This window comes from Trachurus trachurus (assembly GCF_905171665.1).
Source record: "Trachurus trachurus genome assembly, chromosome: 12".
NCBI lineage: Eukaryota > Metazoa > Chordata > Actinopteri > Carangiformes > Carangidae > Trachurus > Trachurus trachurus.
Window position 1 is genome coordinate 11,220,782 of NC_139908.1, and position 21,853 is coordinate 11,242,634.

General features: G+C 41.2%; 1 protein-coding gene across 2 annotated transcripts; it reads left to right on the forward strand.

The window, feature by feature from the left end:
- The first annotated feature begins 390 nt into the window (after positions 1-390).
- LOC310995170 (lysosome membrane protein 2-like) lies at positions 391-21,348 on the forward strand. 2 transcript variants are annotated; one of them, XM_083984122.1, is made up of 13 exons: positions 391-899; positions 6,877-7,034; positions 7,597-7,744; positions 7,941-8,126; positions 8,220-8,311; positions 9,487-9,606; positions 14,362-14,540; positions 16,670-16,788; positions 17,564-17,637; positions 18,126-18,183; positions 18,387-18,539; positions 18,687-18,725; positions 19,008-21,348. In XM_083984122.1, the coding sequence occupies exons 1-13, from the start codon at positions 777-779 to the stop codon at positions 19,116-19,118; spliced, it is 1,560 nt and encodes a 519-aa protein (XP_083840248.1). In that variant the 5' UTR covers positions 391-776; the 3' UTR covers positions 19,119-21,348. The 2 variants fall into 2 exon arrangements, with proteins under 2 accessions (XP_083840248.1, XP_083840249.1); XM_083984123.1 differs by lacking the exon at positions 18,687-18,725.
- Positions 21,349-21,853: the final 505 nt, after the last annotated feature.

Below are 21,853 nucleotides of genomic sequence, written 5' to 3' on the forward strand. Positions count from 1 at the left end.
AGTAGCTAGCTGCCTCTGGTCCCTCCTGTAGGCTATTTTGATATAAAAAAAATTAAAATGCATGACTTGTAGGCTACTTGTAGTGGAGTATCTCTACACTGTGGCAGCCCATTGTAGGCTACTCTCCTCAGCGCTGCATCAAGTTTACACAAAGTAAGTTGTTGTGTCCTTGAAGTTGCTGCAGGCGGAGGCGCTTTAACATCGCTTATAGGCACTCACTCACCACGAAGTTTCAAACCCCCTCCCTCCCTCCTCCTCCTCCTCCTCCTCCCTGCCCCTCGGCTGCTTCTCGGGGGAGCACTCCGCGGCCAATCAGCGCTGTCCTCGCCCGCAGGGAGGGAGGGAGCTGCTACGAACCGCTACAAATACGCCGTGGCACTTTTTTCTTTTTTTTATTGTTTGCGTTTTAAGGTCGTGGCTTCACAGGGACTCAGAGGACCTCGTGGTTGTCAAAGCGAAGCGCTTCATTATTAACTACGAGTAAACACAGCGACGGGTCTGTGTGCAACTCGGAAGCGCGGGCTGGACGAGCCAGACATCTTCGTACCGTTACTTTCTGACTTGAGACGTTCGTCCCGGGAGAGTTTTTCAGTTTTGCAACAACCCTGCACAAACTTTGTGACAACTTTTTCAACGCAACTAAGAGGAAACAGCGTGGACGACACGGTCGGAGCTCTTCATTTTGCAGCCTGTCTGCATTAAGGAAGTCATCAGAGGGGAGTTTAACATAAACTCTTCATTCACCGATTCATCCATCCATCCACCCATCCTCCAATATGACTCGGAGGTCCTGTGCGGTCTACGCGGCTGGGATCATCTGCGCCGGGCTGCTGGTCCTTGGGATTGGCTTCTTCGTGACTCAGACCTTCCGCACTATAATGCTCAACCGCCTCAAAAAGGTAAAAAAGAGAGAAAGAGAAAGTACCCAAAGTTCATTCTCATGCTTTCACTAAGCAGGTGTATAGGCTACGTATGCATGCAGGCAGGGCAGTTTGAATGAGTCAATTCATGGCTTCCTCTTTGAATGAAGCAAGAGCCGGTGAAGTTAAGATTTTAATAGTGAACTGAAGCAGCTCTGTTTGTTACGATGTGTTATCCACTGAAGTGTGCAGCTGTTTTCTTACAGGTGAGTGGTCCAACTAACAGTCTCTTGCACAGGTCTCCCTCATGAATTAATGAACCAGACACACAAGTGGTAATGCCTGGGGAGGATATCCCCAACCTGGCAACCCAACCCAAACTTTGCGCCTACAGGCGCATTACTGATCCATTAATCATTAGTAAATGATTCTTTAAACGCCAATACAACTGTCAATTATTGCTCATAAACCATAAAGTGCCACTGATAGTACATTGAGCTGTTAACTATTTATCTAGCCTACTTTTTCTTCTTTTTTTTGAGGGGGGCGGGGGTGTTAATTGCAGACCATTGCAGATCAATAGATTAACAATTTATCATATCCCAACTGAAATTTGGGTGTAGGCTTTTCACTTAAGAATTATTTTTCCAATTATGGGTCAATCTGTCAATGGATTAATCAAGTAAATCAGAATATGGTGGATGCATACATGACGACTAGGCCTACTTTGTTTTATCTCAAACCCAAATACACTGAGTTTATACAAAGAAAATACGCAAATCCTCTTGAGAATCTGGACATTTTGGCAAACCTTGGAAGAAAATCAATTACCAAAATAGCTGCTAATTGTTTAAACACCATTGTTTTGTCTGTACTCTATGGCACAATTGAATCTTAATTACAGCAGTAGACCAAATTAGTTTTGCTGCTCCGGCTGTGCATCAGCCACGTCTCTTTCCCACAGTTACTTTGATTGCAAGTGTAGATACAATTTGTGGTTCACTGGCTTGTACAGTGTTGAAAATCTTTATCAGAGAGCCTGTTTCCCACAGATGCTTGATTCCAGAGGAATTCCTAATGGCCCGCTGATGTATGGTACTGCCTCCATTGCTTGTCATTATGACAGGAGGTGGTTCAAGAGGCAAATTCCACAGCTAAGAATAAGTAAGGGCTGGGTCAGCATTGCTTACTCTCAGTATTGGTTAGTATTTTGTGTCAAAGAAAACGCTGAATCAGTTGAGAACAAATTTGTTTTCGCTGAACTTAGGAAAATGGAATAAAATATTCAAATTTGTCTTTTTGCGTTTTCTTTAGGAACACACTGTAGCCTACTTTGCGTTTGCGTAACGGCTTTTATTCAGTGTTTTATCCTCTGGTCTGTTTGATCTCTGTGGATAATTTGGCTCCCAGTGAAGACCTCCTTGAACCACTGACACTGAAGGAATCCAAACGGGTCGTAGCTCACTGCCGATGACTGACAGCAAAGGTGGTGAAGTCATTAACTCCCATGAGGTCACCAAACTCTCTGCTTTGGTATTGTTTAGATTGAAAGACCCCTTAAGCGCCATATCCTAACCTTACACAACTAATGTGATGGCATGTAACTTTGTGAAGGAGTCGCGATGCTCAGCTTTAGAGGAGAGTCACATTAATGCACTTCACTGCCTCTTTCACACACACCGTTCTGCTGAGCTTGTTTGAAAACGTGTATTTGGGGTTGTGTGGTTGCTGAGACAACGGCTAAAGAATCAAACAAGCTCAGCAGAAGTTAGGGTTAGTTTGGTTGCATTTGCTCCAGTTTCATTTTGTAGAGTGTCATTTCTAGGAATAGTTCCCTATAGCCTACTTTAATCAGTGTTCTTCAACCTAAGTTTCAACCCACAGACTTTTGTTTTTTACATTTGTTGGGGGTGGGGGGGGGGGGGGGGCTGTTCCCACAGGCTTCACCTTACTTTGATAACAGTGCAGCAGCACTGGTCCATATTCAGTATTATCATATGGCACACCTTCATCCTTATTTTCATATCAGACCTGTTTCTCCAAAACAGGTGTCAAATAGCTCTTACCAGAGAGGCTGAGTATTGCCTTTAGAGGCCAGTGGACTTCAAATGCTGGGAGTTGGTCCTAATGTTTATAACTGTCCAACATAGAGAAACCTTGACTTTTCTAAAGGTGTGTAATATAAATGGCTGCAGGAAGTGAAGAAGAATGAAAACGATATTAAAATATTCATGGAGTTAATCATTGGCTAGTAGATAAGGTTGTACAGGGAAGAGGTTCACAATAAATTTCGCACACGTTTCAGATGAGTCATGTCACTGCACCACTACATAGTTTCATGGCTACAATTAGTTGTGTTTGTATTACTTGGAGCCAACAATAAACAGACAAAGTGAACTTACCTGTGGGAGGAACTGATAAAGTAAGATAAATGATCTCAGGCGGTTCAGCCCTGTTTAACAGCCACACTTACACGTTTGTTTACACGTACCTCCAGGCTATAGTCAGTTACAGTATAAAAAAAAAAAAGCTGAGTGTTTAGTCAAAGTCTTTAGCCTTAGGGTGATCTGCTGGGGCTCTACAGGTGGTGGGGTAACTAAATAACTCTTTATATAGTGCTTAATGAAGATAATTGTATGGATCCCCCCAGGAAAGAGCAATCTGTTGCCTCTCAAGTAAAGATCAACAATGGGTAAGGGTGTAACCACACCCCCAGGACATAAAACTTCTTAGGTCAATGGACCTGGGGGAGGGTTGACTGATGCTGTGTTTGAGGGTTACTGGCTGTCTGGTTTTTTTTTTTTTTGGCTGAATGCAGTGGTTTAATTGAGAAACCATTGCAACAGAAGTTATTTCTAAATACACTAAAATTTGTAAGTCCACCGGGGTCACGATCCTTAGCAAAGGTTGAGGCAGCAGCAATACATGCTGGCTAATGCCCAAATTGACAAACACTCTGGAATGAAATTCAAAGATGAGACCATTTGGATCATCGCATTTCAAGTTTCTGAATCAACTGCAGTGCAAACCAGACAATGCTGAATCTTTAAAACCAAAGCTACTTGAAAGGCCTCTTGGTCTGTTGACTAGTTCTTTTACATCGTTTTATGCATGCATGACTGACACTGACAGGACACAGCCCCCCAAGCACTATTTCCTAACTGTTGATAGTATGAAGTCTGTTTATAAAACTTAAGAAAACCCCTGATAAATACATGTGTGGGGGTGTGACACACATGCGTAGCCTCTCACATGCAGATGCACATAGTTATCTGCTAGCCTGGCAGGATGATTTATTTCAGCCGTATCAAGTTACCCCACGCCTTTTACCCCGGTTGCACCAGCGTGAAGGATCTCATTCCACGGATAGCCTCCCAGCAGCAGATTCTCTTTGTGTGCTAAGCTTCTTTCACACTGCTAGGTTTATTGGGAAACTGCACTGGCAGCCACTCAGCTTCCATGTGAGTCAAGCAAGCAGGGTCAGTATGCAATGACCTGCTGATGGGCTGATGGTGAAAAATGACTTGTGCCTTAATAGGAATTTGGTAATTTAACATAGACTAGACACTAGACTAGACATAGACACAGCAGCCAGTGGCCCCCACCACCTCTGTGCTGGTTGTCTTGCCAAGTTTACACTTTCACACAAACATTTTAAACAGTTAAACAGATTTGGATTGAAGTATTAAGCAAGTCTGTGTAAGGTTACATACACTAAATACTGATATTGCCACTGTCATTAAATGCTTTTATATTAGGGATGCACAATAATTCTTTTTTTTTCCCACCGATACCAATACTTCATTTTTAATAGTTTATATACACACCTGAAGTTAAGAAAGGGCTAAGATGTAGTGTGTAAAGATGAATTTAGCATTATAGCGCTGCCTCTGACTTAACCAAATAATTTAACCAACATCACTACTGTAATCACAACAAAAACAAGAACAGTTATGACTCAAAAATCAACATGTTTTATTGTTTCAAATCAACTTAGGGGACAAACAGACTGGAAATGACCAAATCAAGGCAATCTTGGCAAACTATAATTGGCGTGATCTGCGAAAAATGTCATTATCGGAGTTATCTGTCAGGTCGATAATTATCTATACCACCAAACTTGTTTTTTTGATTGAAGCAAGGGATATTTATCTAATCATGTTCCCAGATTTCAAGGCAGCACATTAAATTGTTTTTGTTGTTAATTCATTAATTCTTCAAAAGTTGTTTGATTCTGAAACAAAGCGGTGACATTGCCGTCCATAAAGCCACTCAGATATAAATCAATATGAAAAACACTCTCCCTTGGCGCCGGCCCAGAACTAAACACCCAGTTTTTGTTTTGTTTGTCTCTGTGGCCTAAAAAACAAACAAACAAAACAACACATCACACACTGCATTTCATTAGAGTGCGTTTGAAATTCTCCCACACTGCGAGTTATAGTTAATGTACAACTAAATGACCCTTAATATGACTTTGATGGCTTCGGTAGCAGCAGGGCCGGACTAACCGTTTTAGCTGACAGAGCTTCGTTACTACTGGGACAAACCCTTTTTTTACAGTATGCAAAGCTGGTGCACCACGGTTCAAGGGTTGAACGAATAGCTTCTCGCTGTGCCCGGTGTTTTTCGCGTCTGTCTCTACATCAAAGCAGGAGCAGCCTGTGTATTCACCTGCTACATGTGTTTTCATATAGGGAGTGGTATAATAATGGCGGTGGGTAGGCACTGAGATGAGAGGGCTCCTCTGTTCCTGTTTTCCATGCGGTATTTCATGTAGCATGCTGGGGGGTTACGGGGAGATGTGGGGGGGGGGGGTCGCCATATTATTCAATCCAAGGGTGACAGCTTCATTGTCCTTGGCTACTCAGCTCATCTTTTGTGAAGGGACCCCCAGAAGAGGGGGGGGGGGGGGGGGGTGTACTCTGAAATAATGGGACTCATTGGTTTTGCTCTGCTGTTTTTTCAGGGCTTTTTTTTTTTTGCTTAAGTTTTGCTTTTAAATTTAAGCCCAAATCTGACACAATTAGGCCAAAGTGAGATTTCCTCTTGATGTGTCTTTAAAGGAAATACTAATCCTTTTCCCCCCCTTCCTTCGTCTTCCACTCCCTACATTTCTCAGTAAAGTAAAGGTTTCTGGGGACAGTTGTCCTCCAGAGACAGCAATATCTGCTGTGAGGATTTTCTATCTCCATCATGTGTAATGAAACAGGATAGTAGGGGAAATTTGTGCCTGCGCTGCACTATCGGGGGCCTCAGAAGGTTTGGTCCTCAGGAATGTGGTTCAGATGATTAAGGTCACAGTCCCGAGCAACCAGTGGGCATCCAGCTCTCTGCATCACATGATCCGCCGGCAGCTCTCCCCCGAAAGCATAGCCCATTGTCAATGGCAACCGCTGACAACGGGGTCTCCCTTAATGCCATTCATATGAGCAGCCAATGCACTTGTCTTGCACTCAGACCTTGCACTCAGACAGCAGCCCCCCCTCTCCCATCCCCTCGAGGATGTTTTTTGTTCTCAGGGCTGTTTTTACAGGGAAGAGGTAGTGAAATGTCTTGAACATGTGTGCGCTGTTGCAAAGACCTTTCTGCACCTTTCTGCAGAAAATCCATCACCAATTGAAAGTCTTAGGTCTTTGATATCAGTTGATCAAAAAAAATGAAGTCTTTTTTTAATGTAAGTGTAGGCTATAATATCATTTCTCAAAGGTTGTTCCTCAAAACAATGCTTGCGCTTATATACTTAAATAATTGTAAGTCTTATTGTTCCTTTTGGTTTTCACTGGTATCTTTTCCACCTCTACTTCTACTTAACTTTTCTTCCATTGTATTCAGTGTGGTGTTAAACATGTCTTAAAGGTTGTTTTAATTTAACTTGGTTTGTCCAGCAAAAACCTGTATAATAGTCTGTATCAAGCATAGTGTTTTATGTTGATATGAATGTAATTGGTGTTTAATGCATTGATGTATATGTCCATCCATTTAAACTGAAAACATGCATTTTATGTGTCAACAGGAGATTGTTTTGGTGGAGGGCAGCCGTGTGTTTGCATCGTGGAAAACCCCTCCCCCTCCCGTCTACATGCAGTTCTTCTTCTTCAATGTGACCAATGGGGACGAGATCCTTGCAGGGGAGAAGCCGGTGCTCAACCAGGTTGGACCCTACACGTACAGGTGGGACCTAACTGCACACAGGAAATGAAAATGCCACCAGAAAAGGAGGACTATTGTTGTTGCTCAGATTTGTTCGGTTTACTGAGTTGCTCATTTTCGAAAATTCATACATCCAAAGTTAGGCTTTGCAGAGTCAGCAGTAGTTGAGAACAGATGATTCATTTTGGTTATGTGGTCATGTGATCTTCCTACTAGAAACTTTTTCAATATAGATGATTTATAATCGCTTCTTGTATGTTCACATGACTGACAACCATCATATTAGAAAAAACTGATGCTTACTAAGTTTTCTTTTCGAGGCCTAATTTCCATTGCAGAAAGTCATAATGTGTGTCACAGTATGTTACTGCAATACACAGGATATTGCATAGTGTTTACAACTACAATAATATCATATTGTGACTTCAGTAGCATGATAATATCGTATCGTGATTAGCATCCCTAGTACTTTGTGAGTTATTACTGCTGTGTAATGCTCATTTGTAACACAGGAACAAGTCTACTCTAGACAATCTAATGAAGAAAAAAAGAAATAATTGAATGTCTTTTTGTGTCTGTGTAGGGAGTACAGGTACAAGGACAACGTGAGCATGGTGGAAAATGACACACTGGTGATTGCGTACAACACCAAGAGCTTTGTGTTTCTGAGGGAGCAGTCTGTGGGAGACCCAGCTGAGGATATCATCACCACTGTCAACATCCCTCTTTGGGTGAGTCATGAACCGAATGTTCACGAAACACGTACAGGAAAGCCGACATCCAAGTGGGGGAAAGTGGAGTATGTGTTCTGTAACTTGCATGATTTCCTTCTCCATTTTGTTTTTTTTAGTCCGACCTCTGTGGCCGTCATGTCATCCTGCATTCTTTAACATCTCCTCTCCACTCTGCTCTACTTCCTGTGTTCAGGCTGTAATGACTAAAGCCACAGGGTTTGCCAAAATGATGGCAGGTTTTGCGATCACCGCTTCAAAAAGCAAGGTCTTCACTAGCCGCACTGTGGATGAATTGCTGTGGGGCTACACAGATCCCTTGCTGGAACGTCTCTCGAAAGCGTCATCTGCTGTGCACCCGGAGTTTGGTCTCATGCACAAGGCATGTACAGCTCTATTAATTCATTCTTTATGATAAAAAAAAATATTAGAGTGTGCTTAATAACATGACCATGTGTTCATTCATGCTATTTAGAAAAATGGAAGTAACGACGGGGAGTTTATCTTCCACACTGGAGTGGAGAACTACCTGGATTATGGACGGGTGAAAACATGGAAAGGCCAAAGGTAGCACTGATGCAGTCTCATACAAACCCCCACTCTCTCGCTTTCTCTGTTCATTCATTCATTCATTCATTCATTCATTCATTCATTCATTCATTCATTCATTCATTCATATATTTCATTTATATCACACAAATCTGGATAAAATACAGGTAAAACAAAGCATACAAGATTCATAATATTTTAGTTTTATAAGAAACCTAACTCTCTTGTATATATGCAAGGTAAAGGTAGATTTTGCAAGGTAAATTTTAATAGTGTCATTTAGCTATATACTCTATATAATATATTGGAAAAGAGGGTCTGTGGGAGTATCTGCTATGGCCCTTGAAACAATATGTTTGACTTTTTCTGTAGAATATGTGGTTTTTCAGGTAATTAGGAATTTATATGAGGGCTCAAGTAAGGACTAATATTAGGTTTGAAGTGCCTCAACTTAATTAATTATTTAATAGTTTGACTCACCTGTTGCCCTTAGAGTTTAAGAACTCATCAATGTGAAGCTCAAAGTGTTCGGTGGACTTCAATCACATTCTGGACAGTTTACATTATCTTCATTTCTCTTGGACTGAGATGCAACTGAACTGAAGTTTGCCTGGTAAAGCATGTCCACCTTAACCAGTTTGTCATTCGGGTTTATTCTGTAGTGCACACAAATCTTTGTGTAACAAGAATAAATCTGTGTTTATCCACTGTGATGAAACAAACTTCAGTGGGGTAACCTTTGGATCAAAATGTTTCTCAAATCTACAGCTTTTGGCCAATAATAGCAATGTACTAGCTGCGTGTTTGTTTGCCGGTTGGTCTGGGCTGGTAGCGCAGAGCACAGGGCAGGACATCCTGATACGTGGAATGCCTTAATAATGGTTTCTAAGTGACCTTTGACAGCCCATTTTACCCTCAGTTCCCCTGCAGTAATTACCCTTCTTACTCTTGGGAAGCTGCCTTTTTCAAGTGTGACTTTGAGATAAAAAATCACCAAAACATTTCATTGTAATTTACTGTTATTAAGATGGAGTCGATAATGATGGGGCTTTTGATGATTTATCCAGCCAGGAAAAAAAACTAGGTATTGTTTTTACTCTGTTTACGTCTGAATAAGACACAAAAAAGGATCTTAAGCTGCTTTGTATGTGACATCAAATGCTGATGGTTTTTGATTTTGTGTTGTTTTGCAGACAGCTGAATTACTGGAGCACTAATTACAGCAACAGCATCAATGGATCGGATGGAAGTGCTTTCCATCCCCTGCTGGAAAAGAAGGAACGCATTCACATCTTCTCCCCAGACCTGTGCAGGTACAGCGTAACGCCACAGTGCCTTCCTGCAGCCTGCTTATTAACCTCTGCTTTCACTTCTGCATGGGTAAATCATCACACTTGGCTCAATGTTGGTTGGTTGGCTGATCAGTTGGTTGCTCCACCACTTTGGTCCACACTTGAATATTTCAACAGCCTTCGGATGGATTGTCACAAAATGAGGTGCCAATGTTCATGTTGTGCAGAGCATGAACTCAAATGAACTTCTCCTCTAGCACCACCAGAAGGTCAAAAGTTCTCCAAGACTTTGTTCATGACCAAAGTTAAAGCAACACTATGTAGCTTTTCGACCTGAAAATAATGTTTCTAAACTCATTGAAGTGGTAGAAAAACGGTCAATAGGACGAATCGTGCCGCCGCTGCAGCCTGAGCGGGGTCGCGCTGTCTCCAACTGCACTCTGTAACTTTCCTGTTCGGGTAGGAACGCAGCATTAGCTCCTTATGTCGTCAACTCATGGGGGAGTGTGTGTCGACACGTGCAGACTTCCACTGGTGCCTTCAGACATATTTCGCAGCAAAAAGTTACAATAGAGGACTGACAGTATGTGCCAGTTATGCAGCACAGTCCCCATGAAGGAAGGTCAGACAACAAATGTAGCCTACACGGACATAGATGTGCATCACCTGTCACAACGGCGCTGCAAAGAAAAAAAAGAACGGCGCTGCACTCTCCAGTCGGTTCACCTACAGCTCCACAGAGGATCCTCTCCTGTTCGTAATTTTCTAACTGAGTAACCTAACCTGGTCTTACCCGACACACAGCATCGTCAGACAAAATATCAGGTGGATAATAAGAGTAGAGTTTGAAATGCACATATGGTGCATATGTGCATCTTTGTGCCCCGGCTGCCTTGGAGGAGAAAACTTTTCTTTTTTTTTTCTCTCAGTCATTAGCGGTGCCTATTTATTAGTAGTAAGTTTTGGCGCCTACCTACGCCCCTCTCTGCCTCGTATCGTCTCAGGAAATAACTGGGAATGTTTCATAATGTTTGTAAACTGAAAGCCTATTTTCTAACAGACTTGATGACACCTGTCATCTCCCTCCCGACAGCTTACGCCGAGGGAACCACTACAGATTCTATAAAAAGATTGGAAAGTTCGAGGCTCGGTCCAAAAATCCTTTTACACAGCAAAAAATCATGTTGCTTGATCCAAAACTGTTTAACACTACGGGTAATAATTCATAACCGATTAGCAAATTGCCTACTCGGGTACTCGAGTAGTCGCGTAACCATGCACATCCCTAATAAAAACAGTTCAACATGTGAAGATCTAACCACCTGCTCAGCTGTGCTTTATAACAGGGAAAAAACAACAACATCAAAGAATCGTAGATTACCCCTGCAATCAGTTAACGGTCAGAAAAAAAAATCTAAATGTGCATCCCTAGTGTTGCTTTAATTCCTGGAAAAATGAGTCATATTTATAATCACCATTCCACCTAGTGTGCATGTTTTTGGACTGTGGGAGGAAGCTGGAGAACCCGGAGAGAACCCTAACCCATGCAGGCACAGGGAGAACATGCAAACCACGCAGAAAGGCCCCAGGGAATTGAACCAGGAACCTTCTTGCTGAGAGTCGAGGATGCTAACCTGTGCCTCCCCTAACTGTACTGTGTTTTCTGTTAATTGGAAAATGGGGAACGCTACACCTGCTTAACATCAGTGTGTTAGCACGCTGACGTTAGCATTTAGCACACTTGTTTCGAAGGGTGGGGTAAGGTTCAAATACAACTCGCTCATGCAAGGAGTTGATCAACTACTATCAAAGGCGTTGTATTTGTTGTCATGGCAATAGCAAAAGGATCGGCAGCCTCCCATTTGTCCCATTGTCACCTTGTGTCCCATATGCTGTGTGGTATTTTACCAGCAGTGATGATGATGCAGTGAGTTAAGTGTTCTCTATTTCTGGCGCTTGGCTTGAAGTGAACATGCTGGACGCGGCTCACCACAGGGCCACCGGCTTTCGTATCTGTTATGGTATGTTCGCAGGACTTGGATCCCATGGATTGTTAACATAACATCCTGCTCACTTACAAACAGCGCTGCAGGTGACCTCTGTTTTCTCAACAAAAGCTTCGCTGCCTATATTATGGGGGCTAACATGCCAGTTTCCTAAAAAAACACTAAATGGAGAGGCGTTTTTCCATGAAGCAGAGTGTTGGTGTGGACAATAATGGAGATGGAGAGCGAGCAAGTGAGGAAGTGTACAAAAAAAGAAAACTTTGGCAGTGAGAATGAAAACAGTTAAATGGTCGTTGACAAGTATTAATTTGTATCAAGGACATATTTATGTGTGTGGGAAGTTTCTGTTCTTGTCCAGCTGGAAAAAACAACTTTAATCATGTTTTTCCATATAAAATACCCCGTGTGCATCCAACTGCCAGACATGTTCAGGCCGAATGCTCATGAGGACATTCAGATTTGAAGTGGATCCTCTGGAGAGTTTCAGCATCGAGACTTCTTCTTCTTTGAAAAGCCCAGTGCTCGATGTTAAAAAAGCACCACCTCTCACACAGTGACCGACCGACTGGTGAATTGTTCCTCGGGGGCTCATTTCGCGAATGCTAAGTCTTGTGAAATGCGGTTTTGCTGAGGAAACTGTGTCCTCGCTCCAGTTCACGACGTACGTGGGCTTCAAAATAACCTTGACCTGGAAAATAATCACGAGACATCTTCCCCCTTTTTCGTTGAGTGGAAAGAATCTGTTGCCGGGGCATGGTTGTACCTTTGACTCTGATTGGAAGCGTGTCAAAACCCCGTCCCAAATGTTTACTGTACACTTTCACCTACTTATTCATTGCCTGGTGGCCCCGCCATGGCTGTGTGTGTTATTGTGACTAAAGGGAGGACACCCTCCCTGTTTCCTGTACTTTTTAACATAATCCGAAGGGGAAATGTTCAATTAAGTCATGCATGTTCACCTTTCACACGCACAGCTTGGCTTGGCTTGGTTTTTTTTTTTTTTTTTTTTTAGCCGTCTTATCCCCCAGAGAGAATTCAGTTAAAACATGTGTTTAGTTTAGTGACATCTGGGACCGGTCTGCGAAACTGAAGAAAATTCCCATCAGTGACCCAAACGAGGCCTGCGACCCCTTTGATCCAGTGAACGACAGCTGAACCACAAAAAACCCCTCGGATTGTGATGAATTGCCGACAGGTGTCATTGTTCAGATACCAAACTCCCGTTTGTCCGCACATTGGACTCTGAAGTAGCCGTGAGCTTTATTTTAAAAGAGATGATTTGATTTTCTTCTGTCGTAAACACCTAAAAATATCAAATCAAGATTAAAAGATAAATTCTTATCCCTTACATTCTGGCTGGAGTTCAGTCCAAAAGAGCCAAGGTTTTCTTTTCTTTGTTTATATGTGATCAATACACATTAAAGGCTCTCATGGCTTGTACTTGTAGTACAAGCGAGAGGCTTTCTACCCAATTCTAGTGAAGAAACACATCAGTCTTCAGTTTTCCTTTGGTTTCTCTCACGAAGGTCAAGGGAAAGGTCTTTACAGTATTGTTGCACAATTGGTGGGCTGCGTAGCTTAAGGCTGCATCCTCCGAGCCAGTTGGCAGAGGCTATACAGGCTCCTTTGTTCACGCTGAGAATCGTCGGGATTCCCTAGACGGGACAGAGCGGCGGACACACAGAAGGAAGACGAAGGGGCTCACAATAACGTAATTCTCTCGCAAAGCTGTGAAAACGCAACAGACGTTTAGAAGTAATCAGTTACAACTTCTCCACTCCCAGTCCAAAGGAAAGGTCAACATCACACTGAAAAAAAGGTTTCCTCCATAGGATTTGAGAAGAATGGTCGAGTCAGTGAAAACCTGAAGATGTTTTTTTTTTTGTTTTGGGTAGTTTTTATCTGTAATTTCTTCACAGCAAACCATTGTTGTTCTGGTTTTGGGTTTTGGTTTATTAATCTTGAAGGGTCATGGGGGAGTCTCAGCTGACTTAGGGTGGGAGGCGGGGTACACCCTGAACAAGTTGCCAGTTGGTCACAGGGCTAACATATACAGACAGACAGACAACCATTCACACCTAGTCGCCAATTAAGTGTGAATGGTTTTGGTGAGTGAGAGGAAGCCAGAGTACACAGGAGAGACCCCACACATGCACAGGGAGAGCAAACCCCCTTGCTGTGACGCGACAGTGCCAACCACTTCAACACTTCCTCAACACAAAAATATAATGGCACTGGTTCTACAGGTGCATCTCAATAAACTAGAATATAATCGAAAAGTCAATTTCCAGTAGTTCAAGTCAGATAGATCTAACTGAGTATTGAGTGCATATAGACAGACATACTTTTCAGAAGGCCAACATTTCCATATTAAAAATGTTTTTTGTAATATTCAAATGTTTTGAGATACTGAATTTTAGGTCTTCATTAAATCTAAGCCATAATCATTCAATTAAAACAAATTAAATGGATCTATTTTATGTATTAGTTTCACTTTTTGAATTGAATTACTGACATAAATAAACTTTTCCATGATATTCTAATGTACATGTATTGAGATGCACCTGTATACAAACCCTGTTGAGACACCACTGTCCTGTTATTGCCTTTGCCTTCCTCTTTAATGCAGTTTTTCTAACAATCCCACTTAGAATAGATATGATACTGTTGTTTCAGTTTTTGTTCTTCTTTTCAACTCATAAACTCACACTGACGTATGACTCACTTCCTCCTCCTCCTCCTCCTCCTCCTCCTCCTCTCTCCGCTCCAGGACCATCTATATGGACTTTGAGAAAGAAGTGGAGGTGAAGGGAATCCCTGCTTACCGCTTCACGCCGCCGCGCTCCGTCCTGGCCAGCAAGGAAGAGAACCCGGACAACGAGGGTTTCTGCGTCACCCAGAAGGAGTGCCTGGGAACGGGCCTCCTCAAGGTCAGCCCCTGTCGCAAAGGTAAATGTCAGCTTTGTGCACATTTTCTCACACACACACACACAGACACATTAACACATTTTGCACTGTCACAAGACCTCCTTTCTTGTTCAACACAGTTCTGCTGACACAAATGATGATTTCTGCTACAACATCAACATTTTTCCCCGCGTGCCTCCCCCCCTGACGCACAACTTTCCAAGCTAAGATCTCTTGACTTTTGTCGCCCGCGCTCTTTCTGCTTTCATGACCCGAGTAATTCTCACATCAGTCAAGTACCCCTCTTGTTTTCTCTCCTGCTATCACCAGTACTGGTAATTCCCCCTAAATGACCCATGTGACACAGCTCTCCAACCCTCTCCACACCTCAGGCACCATCTGACCATGACTGACCCAGTAGCTGAGTGGACTAAGCCCTGTCACCTGATTCTGGCCTTGAATATAACCAAGCATTATCTTAGAGGCTGTGTTCACTGTCCAATTGTCCCTCGTGTCTCATTCCCAGTGAAAGAATAATGCTATTTTGTTTTAATACCCTTGTGGGAACTTTTACTGTGTATTTATTTCACTATCAATGCGCAACTCGTAACTTGATCCAGTTTGGTTTCCCGGCAAGAAATCATGTCTCATTTTCTTGTGTCAAAGGTCGATTTGAAAAGTTTTGCACAACGATAATGCTGACGAAAATTAAAAACAGACAGGAGGATAGATAAGAGTTGATTTTTTCCATATTGTGCTGAAATGAATGGAAAGTAAACGAAACGAAAACATTCATAAGAGCTTTTATAAGAAAAAAGAAACAATCAAAACAGTTGAGATCACACAGGAGCTGAGTGTTTTGATTGTTTCTTTTTTCTTATAAAAGCTCTTATGAATGTTTTCGTTAGTTTACTTTCCATTCATTTCAGCACAATATGGAAAAAATCAACTCTTATCTATCCTCCTGTCTGTTTTTAATTTTTTAATTTAATCGACCTTTGACACAAGAAAATGAGACATGATTTCTTGCCGGGAAACCAAACTGGATCACACAGGAGCATGAATGTGGTGTTTAGTAACAACAGAAATCAGGTGGATTTCAGGGATAAGTTGAAGAAACTCAAGGATTAATGGTGCTTATAAGTATGCCCATACAAATATGTGTGTGTGTTTGTGCTACATTGACCTTGTGGGGTTGTAATGGGAAAAGCCTCTCAGGTGACTGCTGGTGTCCAGTGTTGTTTTTGTGTGTGTGTGTGTGTGTCTGTTGCCAAACACAAGAGCAGGAAAACTATCACCTCTGCCCCACTTCATCAGCAGCAGCAGCAGCTCTGACCGCACCGCCATCTGACTTTGTTGTTGCTGCCGCCACTGACACACACACACACACACACACACACACACACACACACACACACACACACACACACACACACACACATATGTGCTTCTCGTGGAGCAGATGGGCCCTGAACCAAACCCACTGGAAGCTTTTATGTTCCTTATCGTGACCGAGATGAGATCGTAGGAACGCGATGTCTCCCGTGGACAATATAAGGAAGGAAACTTAGCAAGAGTTACATGCCTCCGTATCTGGATAACACAAGCGGCCATTATTTAGATCTGCCGCCGAGGTTGTTGTCCATCTATGTACTTATTGTTTATTTGTTATGTTTTTAGGAGGTTGACCATGAATAACAAGCCCTGTGTCCTGAGTCGGAGGTTAGATTATATCTGGTGGTCTTTCTTGAAGGCTCCCATGTGTGTTGATAAGATCGTACATCAAACAGCAGGAAATGTTGCGATGATTAATTACTTAATTGTATCAACAGTTGAGGTATTTATGTCGCAGCATCACGTACAAACACTATACACTGACAGATTGGCATATTAATTAGAAGGGAAAAAAACCCTGATATTCTTGGAAATATAATAATCACTAATTAATGTGTGAATTAGCCAAATGAATGAGTAATTCCTTGTTACGGAGGCTTGTGGCAGCTCAAGTCCCTCTTGTCATAATTATGTTTCACGTCTCATTAAACCAGAATGGGGCGATATTGTCACAGAGGACGAAGCACTCCATTTGTCACGGCCAACATTCACTTCTGTTGTGACTCTTTTTATATTTTATTCATTCTTTTTTTTCCCCCCCTCCTCTCCTCACGCAGGTGCCCCGGTCGTCGCCTCCTTCCCTCACTTCTACCTGGCGGAGGACAAATACCCCGAAGCCATCGAAGGAATGTCCCCTCAGAGGGAGCACCACCAAACCTTCCTGGACCTTAACCCGGTGAGGAACCAGGCCGGAGTTCATCGGCCTTGAATGCACTTTTAGTTCAGCTGCCGTGATTAGTAACATAAATACTGTGATTCATTTGTGCTGCAGTGACTCATATACTCCTATAGGAGCCAAGTTACTTCATAGCACTGTGTGGTGAGGAGAGACACCGTGTTATATTAAGATGTGCTGCTGCACCACCTAGTGGCCAGTCGGGGCTAGTGCAGGATTTTATCACCTGCACTGGCGTCACTGTACTGGCAAATGGCAATATTATTCTTACAGTACAGTTCACTTGAATATTTTCAGTTTCATGCCACTTATATTGTATTACTTTTCAGAGCAACATAATGATTTCACTCCTCAGTTACAGTTACTAAGGTTTTTCTGCACAAAGCATATAGTAAGATGATCTTGAAATGCCATAAATTTAACTGAATGTAACTAAATATAGATATAAAATATTATTCACTGATATTAAAAAGTATAGTCATGTGACTTTTTTTTTTTTTACGAATAGTGTCAAAAAGGTCTTATTTCTTTTGATCAAGTTTTTTACACAATGTGAAATTATGGATTATGTAATATATTTAACTCCTCTAGATTGACACTTTCCCTCTCAATACTTTGAAAGATATGTTTATAGTGGATTATTTCTATGCCAGTGCTTTTATATATGATACTGTATATTTTCACCACTTAGCACCAGATTTGACTTCATTGTCTGTTATGTGGCTACTATTACAGCCACTTTATTTAACACTATATTTTATTCTTTTGTTGACAGACCACCGGAGTGATCGTACGAGCAAACAAGAGAGCACAGGTTAACATCTTGCTCAGCAAAATTTTGGGTTTTCCGTGAGTACCTCCATCCAAACCTAAACCAAGTATTGTTATTCCATGGTCTTGATGGATGTGTGTGTGTGTGTGTGTGTGTGTGTGTGTGTGTATTTTGGGTTTGTCTTGTTGTAAAATGTGTTGTATTATTTGTTACATGTGTTACTTATTCTTTGTGCCCCATTCAAAAAGCTCTTCGGCTTCATAGGGAGTCCCATTTCACATAATGTAAATGCACTTGGTTTTTTAAATAGACATGTGAATAACTAAATGAATAGGAAAAAAAGAAAGTCCGCACACCAACAACAGCTCCAGAGCAATAATTTATTTATCACCAAAACAAGGGAGTAACGTTTCGGGTCAGAAACCCTTCCTGAGACACCCAGCGTTTAGACTTGGGGGATGTGTGTGCTTTTTCTATTTTTTAATAACTTAATGAATGAATGTCTGTGTGTGTGTTTGTACTATATAATATATGTCTGCTTGACACTCTATTGTTTTTATCACAGGGCAACCAGCGCATTTTCTAACAGAGATATCGTCCTCCCTGTAATGTTCCTCAATGAGGTAAGAAACCTAACAGGTGCACAGCTGTTCCCTCTAACTCCAGTCAGCCAGCTTGAACACATTTATAACTTAGTGCGTCACTGTAAAGTTGTTGTTTTTCTGCAGAATCTTTGTTGGAATAACTTTATTAGAAAGTTTTATGAAGGAGATGCTACGAACGGTCTTTCCCTGATGTATCTGTGAAAATGCCTTCAAATAAACAGAGCGTGGTGATAGATGAAGCCTCTGCGGCGAGAGTGCACAAGCTGCTGACCATCGTCGCCGTGGTGTCCAACTTCCCGCTCATGATCGTGGGACTGGGCGTCATCATGCTCGTCGTCTTCATCATCCTGCTGGTGCGGGACCGCAGGCAGAAGGTACGACTCCGCTTCTCACCGCACTCAGACCGTAACAACTCACAGTTTGGCTCGCTTCATGCTGATACGTAATTGGTGTTAATTTATGCTTAACCACACACTAATGGCTTTGTGCATGTGTATTTATCACTGTGTGTCTCTGTGCAGAACGAAGTTAAGCGCATTGTGTTTACCAAGCCTGCCTATGTAAGTTTTTTATGCTTTAATTATTATGTTTTTCTATATTATTTCTACTTCTCTTTCACTTTATCTATCACACACACACATGTCCATATGCACCTTTAATCCAGTTTTTCAGTATGCAACCACATGTTTTCACCCTTTCTAAAATAATTCTGCTGCGACACACAGGAAACCTGTTGTGTTTTTAATGTATTAAGAGAAATGACATGTGTTTTAATCTGTTGTTTTTTGCATCATCAGTCTTTCTAATATGGTTTTTTCTTTATCCTCAACCTCCTGCTACAGACCTCTACTGAGGACGACACCTCCTACGCTCCAGTCAGTGACAAGGAAAAGGATGATCCCCAGAATGGGACCTATATTGGTTTGACAGCTAAAGCCGACCCACAAGCCTGAAAAGAGGGAGGGAGAAAGAGAGAGTGGTTAGAAAGAAAGAAAGATTATAAATACAACTCTGGAGAGAGAAGGAGGGTGGGAGAAAGAAAGAAAAGAAAAAAAAAACATTGCGGAAAAATTTGTGAATATCCTTTATCATTGTAAATCAGTTTGTTATTGATGTGGGGAAGGGGGGAGGGGCCGAAGGGGAACAGGAAGAGGGAGGGACAGGATTTTAGTCCCAAACATACTATGCTGTATGTTCTCAGTTTTCACTCATGGAGCGTTACCTAGGTCCAGGTCTGGGGCACAATATTCCCTGCTAAAAAAAAGGAAAAAAAAGTTGACATCATTTGAAAACACTGCGTGTGTTTGTGAAGGGCTACTTCTCATCCGTTTGCTGATCACGTAAAAACTTGACAACAGGCTACACGTCTGATGGAGAGCACAAGGTGTGTAGGGTCTCACCTTGTTCACCTCGTTGTTAGCGAGTGATTGATTTAAAACAGGGCATAGAGGGTGATTTGGGACCAGGCTTATGAAATCCATAAAATGTGAGTTTTCTGGATCTCATACCTCACTCACTCGGCTAATATTAAAGCAGGAGAAAGGAGCAAAACATAACAGCATGTGAATCAGCTCACTACTACTATGTGTCATTTACATTTCATCCTAAACTAAGTGTCGCACAGAATACACATCGTCACCATACCTGAACAACTTAGAGTATGGGGTATTATTACATATATGTGTATAAATATCTACACACACATATCTCCACCGGCCTTGCACTATATATTGTGTAAGATGTGTATATCTGCTAACATTCCTCTCAGTGAGTGATGGGAATGAATATCAGATTGAGGGGAAAAAAGAAAAAGAAAGAGAAAAAAAAATGCTGTATATTTTGGATACTTTAATTTTGTAAAATAAGAAGTCCAACTTTTTTTTTTGTAAATGTCAATGTAGAAATATTTGAATGAAGATCATTGTAAGTTAGAGCTTTTGCAAATGTCTTCTAGTGCCATAATGAACGACACTTTAATGAACTGTCTAAAGCCCCTGAAGGTGACGGGACGTTATGGTTCAAACAGTGATCCATACATGCAGGACTGAATTTATGCGTTGATAGTATTGTTTTTTTTTTGCCCAATATTACTGCTTATACTAACTGACAGCGCCTTATCAAAACGTAATTCATCTTATAGTCATTTCAAAATATGCTTTTATGATGCTGTTGTTGAATGCCTTACTAGCGTCCTCGGTGTTGAATATGACGTCCAACAGTGTTTATATGAAGGACTTTTCAGGTGTCCAGCCATTACAACTCAAAACTCATGACTGTTCAATATTGAGAGATGCTAAAGCTGTGCCTTTAAAAGAATCAATGTTACTGGATAAAAATAAATGCCTTTATAGTTTTCACATATTTTGTGAAAAAAACAAAACCCATGTCACATCAACATGTCTACTCTCAAGTGCCAATCATTTTTCTTCCAGCTACCAAACAAAGATGGAGCTTGGGACTGGTTTTATAGTGTTATGTATAGCTGGGAAGGTCAAGCTGCACTTTGAATGATGAATGACTGCTGTACAGAGCTAAAGCTTCCTCAGCTGGTGAAGACCTTAGATTTCAGGTGCCATTTATTGCTGCAGAATTACTGATGTTGAACTGTGATGAGCCCAGCTTTTATTACTACTTGTTTATAGTTGTAATGTTTTATGGATGAATGAGTTACTTCACACTACTTTATTACATGCACTGTAATAATCAGCACTGATTATGTCAGACAATGGTGGAGAAGCAGCAACATGTTTCATGTGTTTTCACTTTTTCTTTGTTGTTTTTTTTTTTTTTTGCATCCTTGTGATTTTACAGTTTGTGTTTGTTAACTTTAATTCAAGTTGTGTACAATGATAAAAAAAATCAATAAGACTAGAAAATATATTTGGAGAGTGCATAAAGTAGTGTTATAAATTCACTAGAGAGTGGATTGGTGGAGAAATCAATCATTTTGTTTGTCAGTATTAAACGATATTAATGTAGTTTCTAAAGAGGATAAATTATTTTGTTACACTGGTAAAAAACCAAAACACAGAAAGCACAACATGGATTCTTCACAGGGCTGTTTCATGCCACAATTTGATTATTATCATAAAACTACATCTTCTAATCGTCCGCTTGTTTTGAAGTTTTGACTGTTAATACTGTTTTTATTGTGTACACAAGAATAAAAGTAGTTTCAGTATAGCCTATGTGTCTTGTCATCATTTAAACCTTTTGTCGGTGTTTGGTTCTCCTATACAGTATTGTGTACATTAAGATTCATATTTATTAAAAACTACCCATTATTACTCAACCATTCCACTTCAAACTGGTAGTATTGGACCTCAGGATGACACCCAGAAAAAATCAGGCCAATCTGATGTGGCATTTCAGAATAAAAGCCCTTTGAACTTCTATATTTCACTGTATTTTATGTACAGTAGGATTAATTGTTGTTTTTTTTGGTTTTTTTAAACTACCCCTTATTACTGGACCGTTCCACTTCAGACTGGTAGTACTAGACCTCAGGATGACACTCAGAAAAAATCAGGCCAATCTGATGTGGAATTTCAGAATAAAAGCCCTTTGAACTTCCATATTTTACTGTAGCCTATTCTATGTACATTAGGATTCATATTTCTTAAAAACTACCCGTTATTACTCAACCATTCCACTTCAGGTCAATCTGATGTGGCATAAAAGTTAAAAT

What these genes read in the sequence shown, in the direction of transcription:
- LOC310995170 (XM_083984122.1), top strand. Translation starts at nt 777, where the DNA reads ATGACTCGGAGGTCCTGTGCGGTCTACGCGGCTGGGATCATCTGCGCC. An exon ending in CTGTCAACATCCCTCTTTGG is followed by an intron (nt 7,745 to 7,940) that starts GTGAGTCATGAA and finishes TCCTGTGTTCAG; the next exon opens with GCTGTAATGACTAAAGCCAC. An exon ending in AGCAAAATTTTGGGTTTTCC is followed by an intron (nt 17,638 to 18,125) that starts GTGAGTACCTCC and finishes TTTTTATCACAG; the next exon opens with GGCAACCAGCGCATTTTCTA.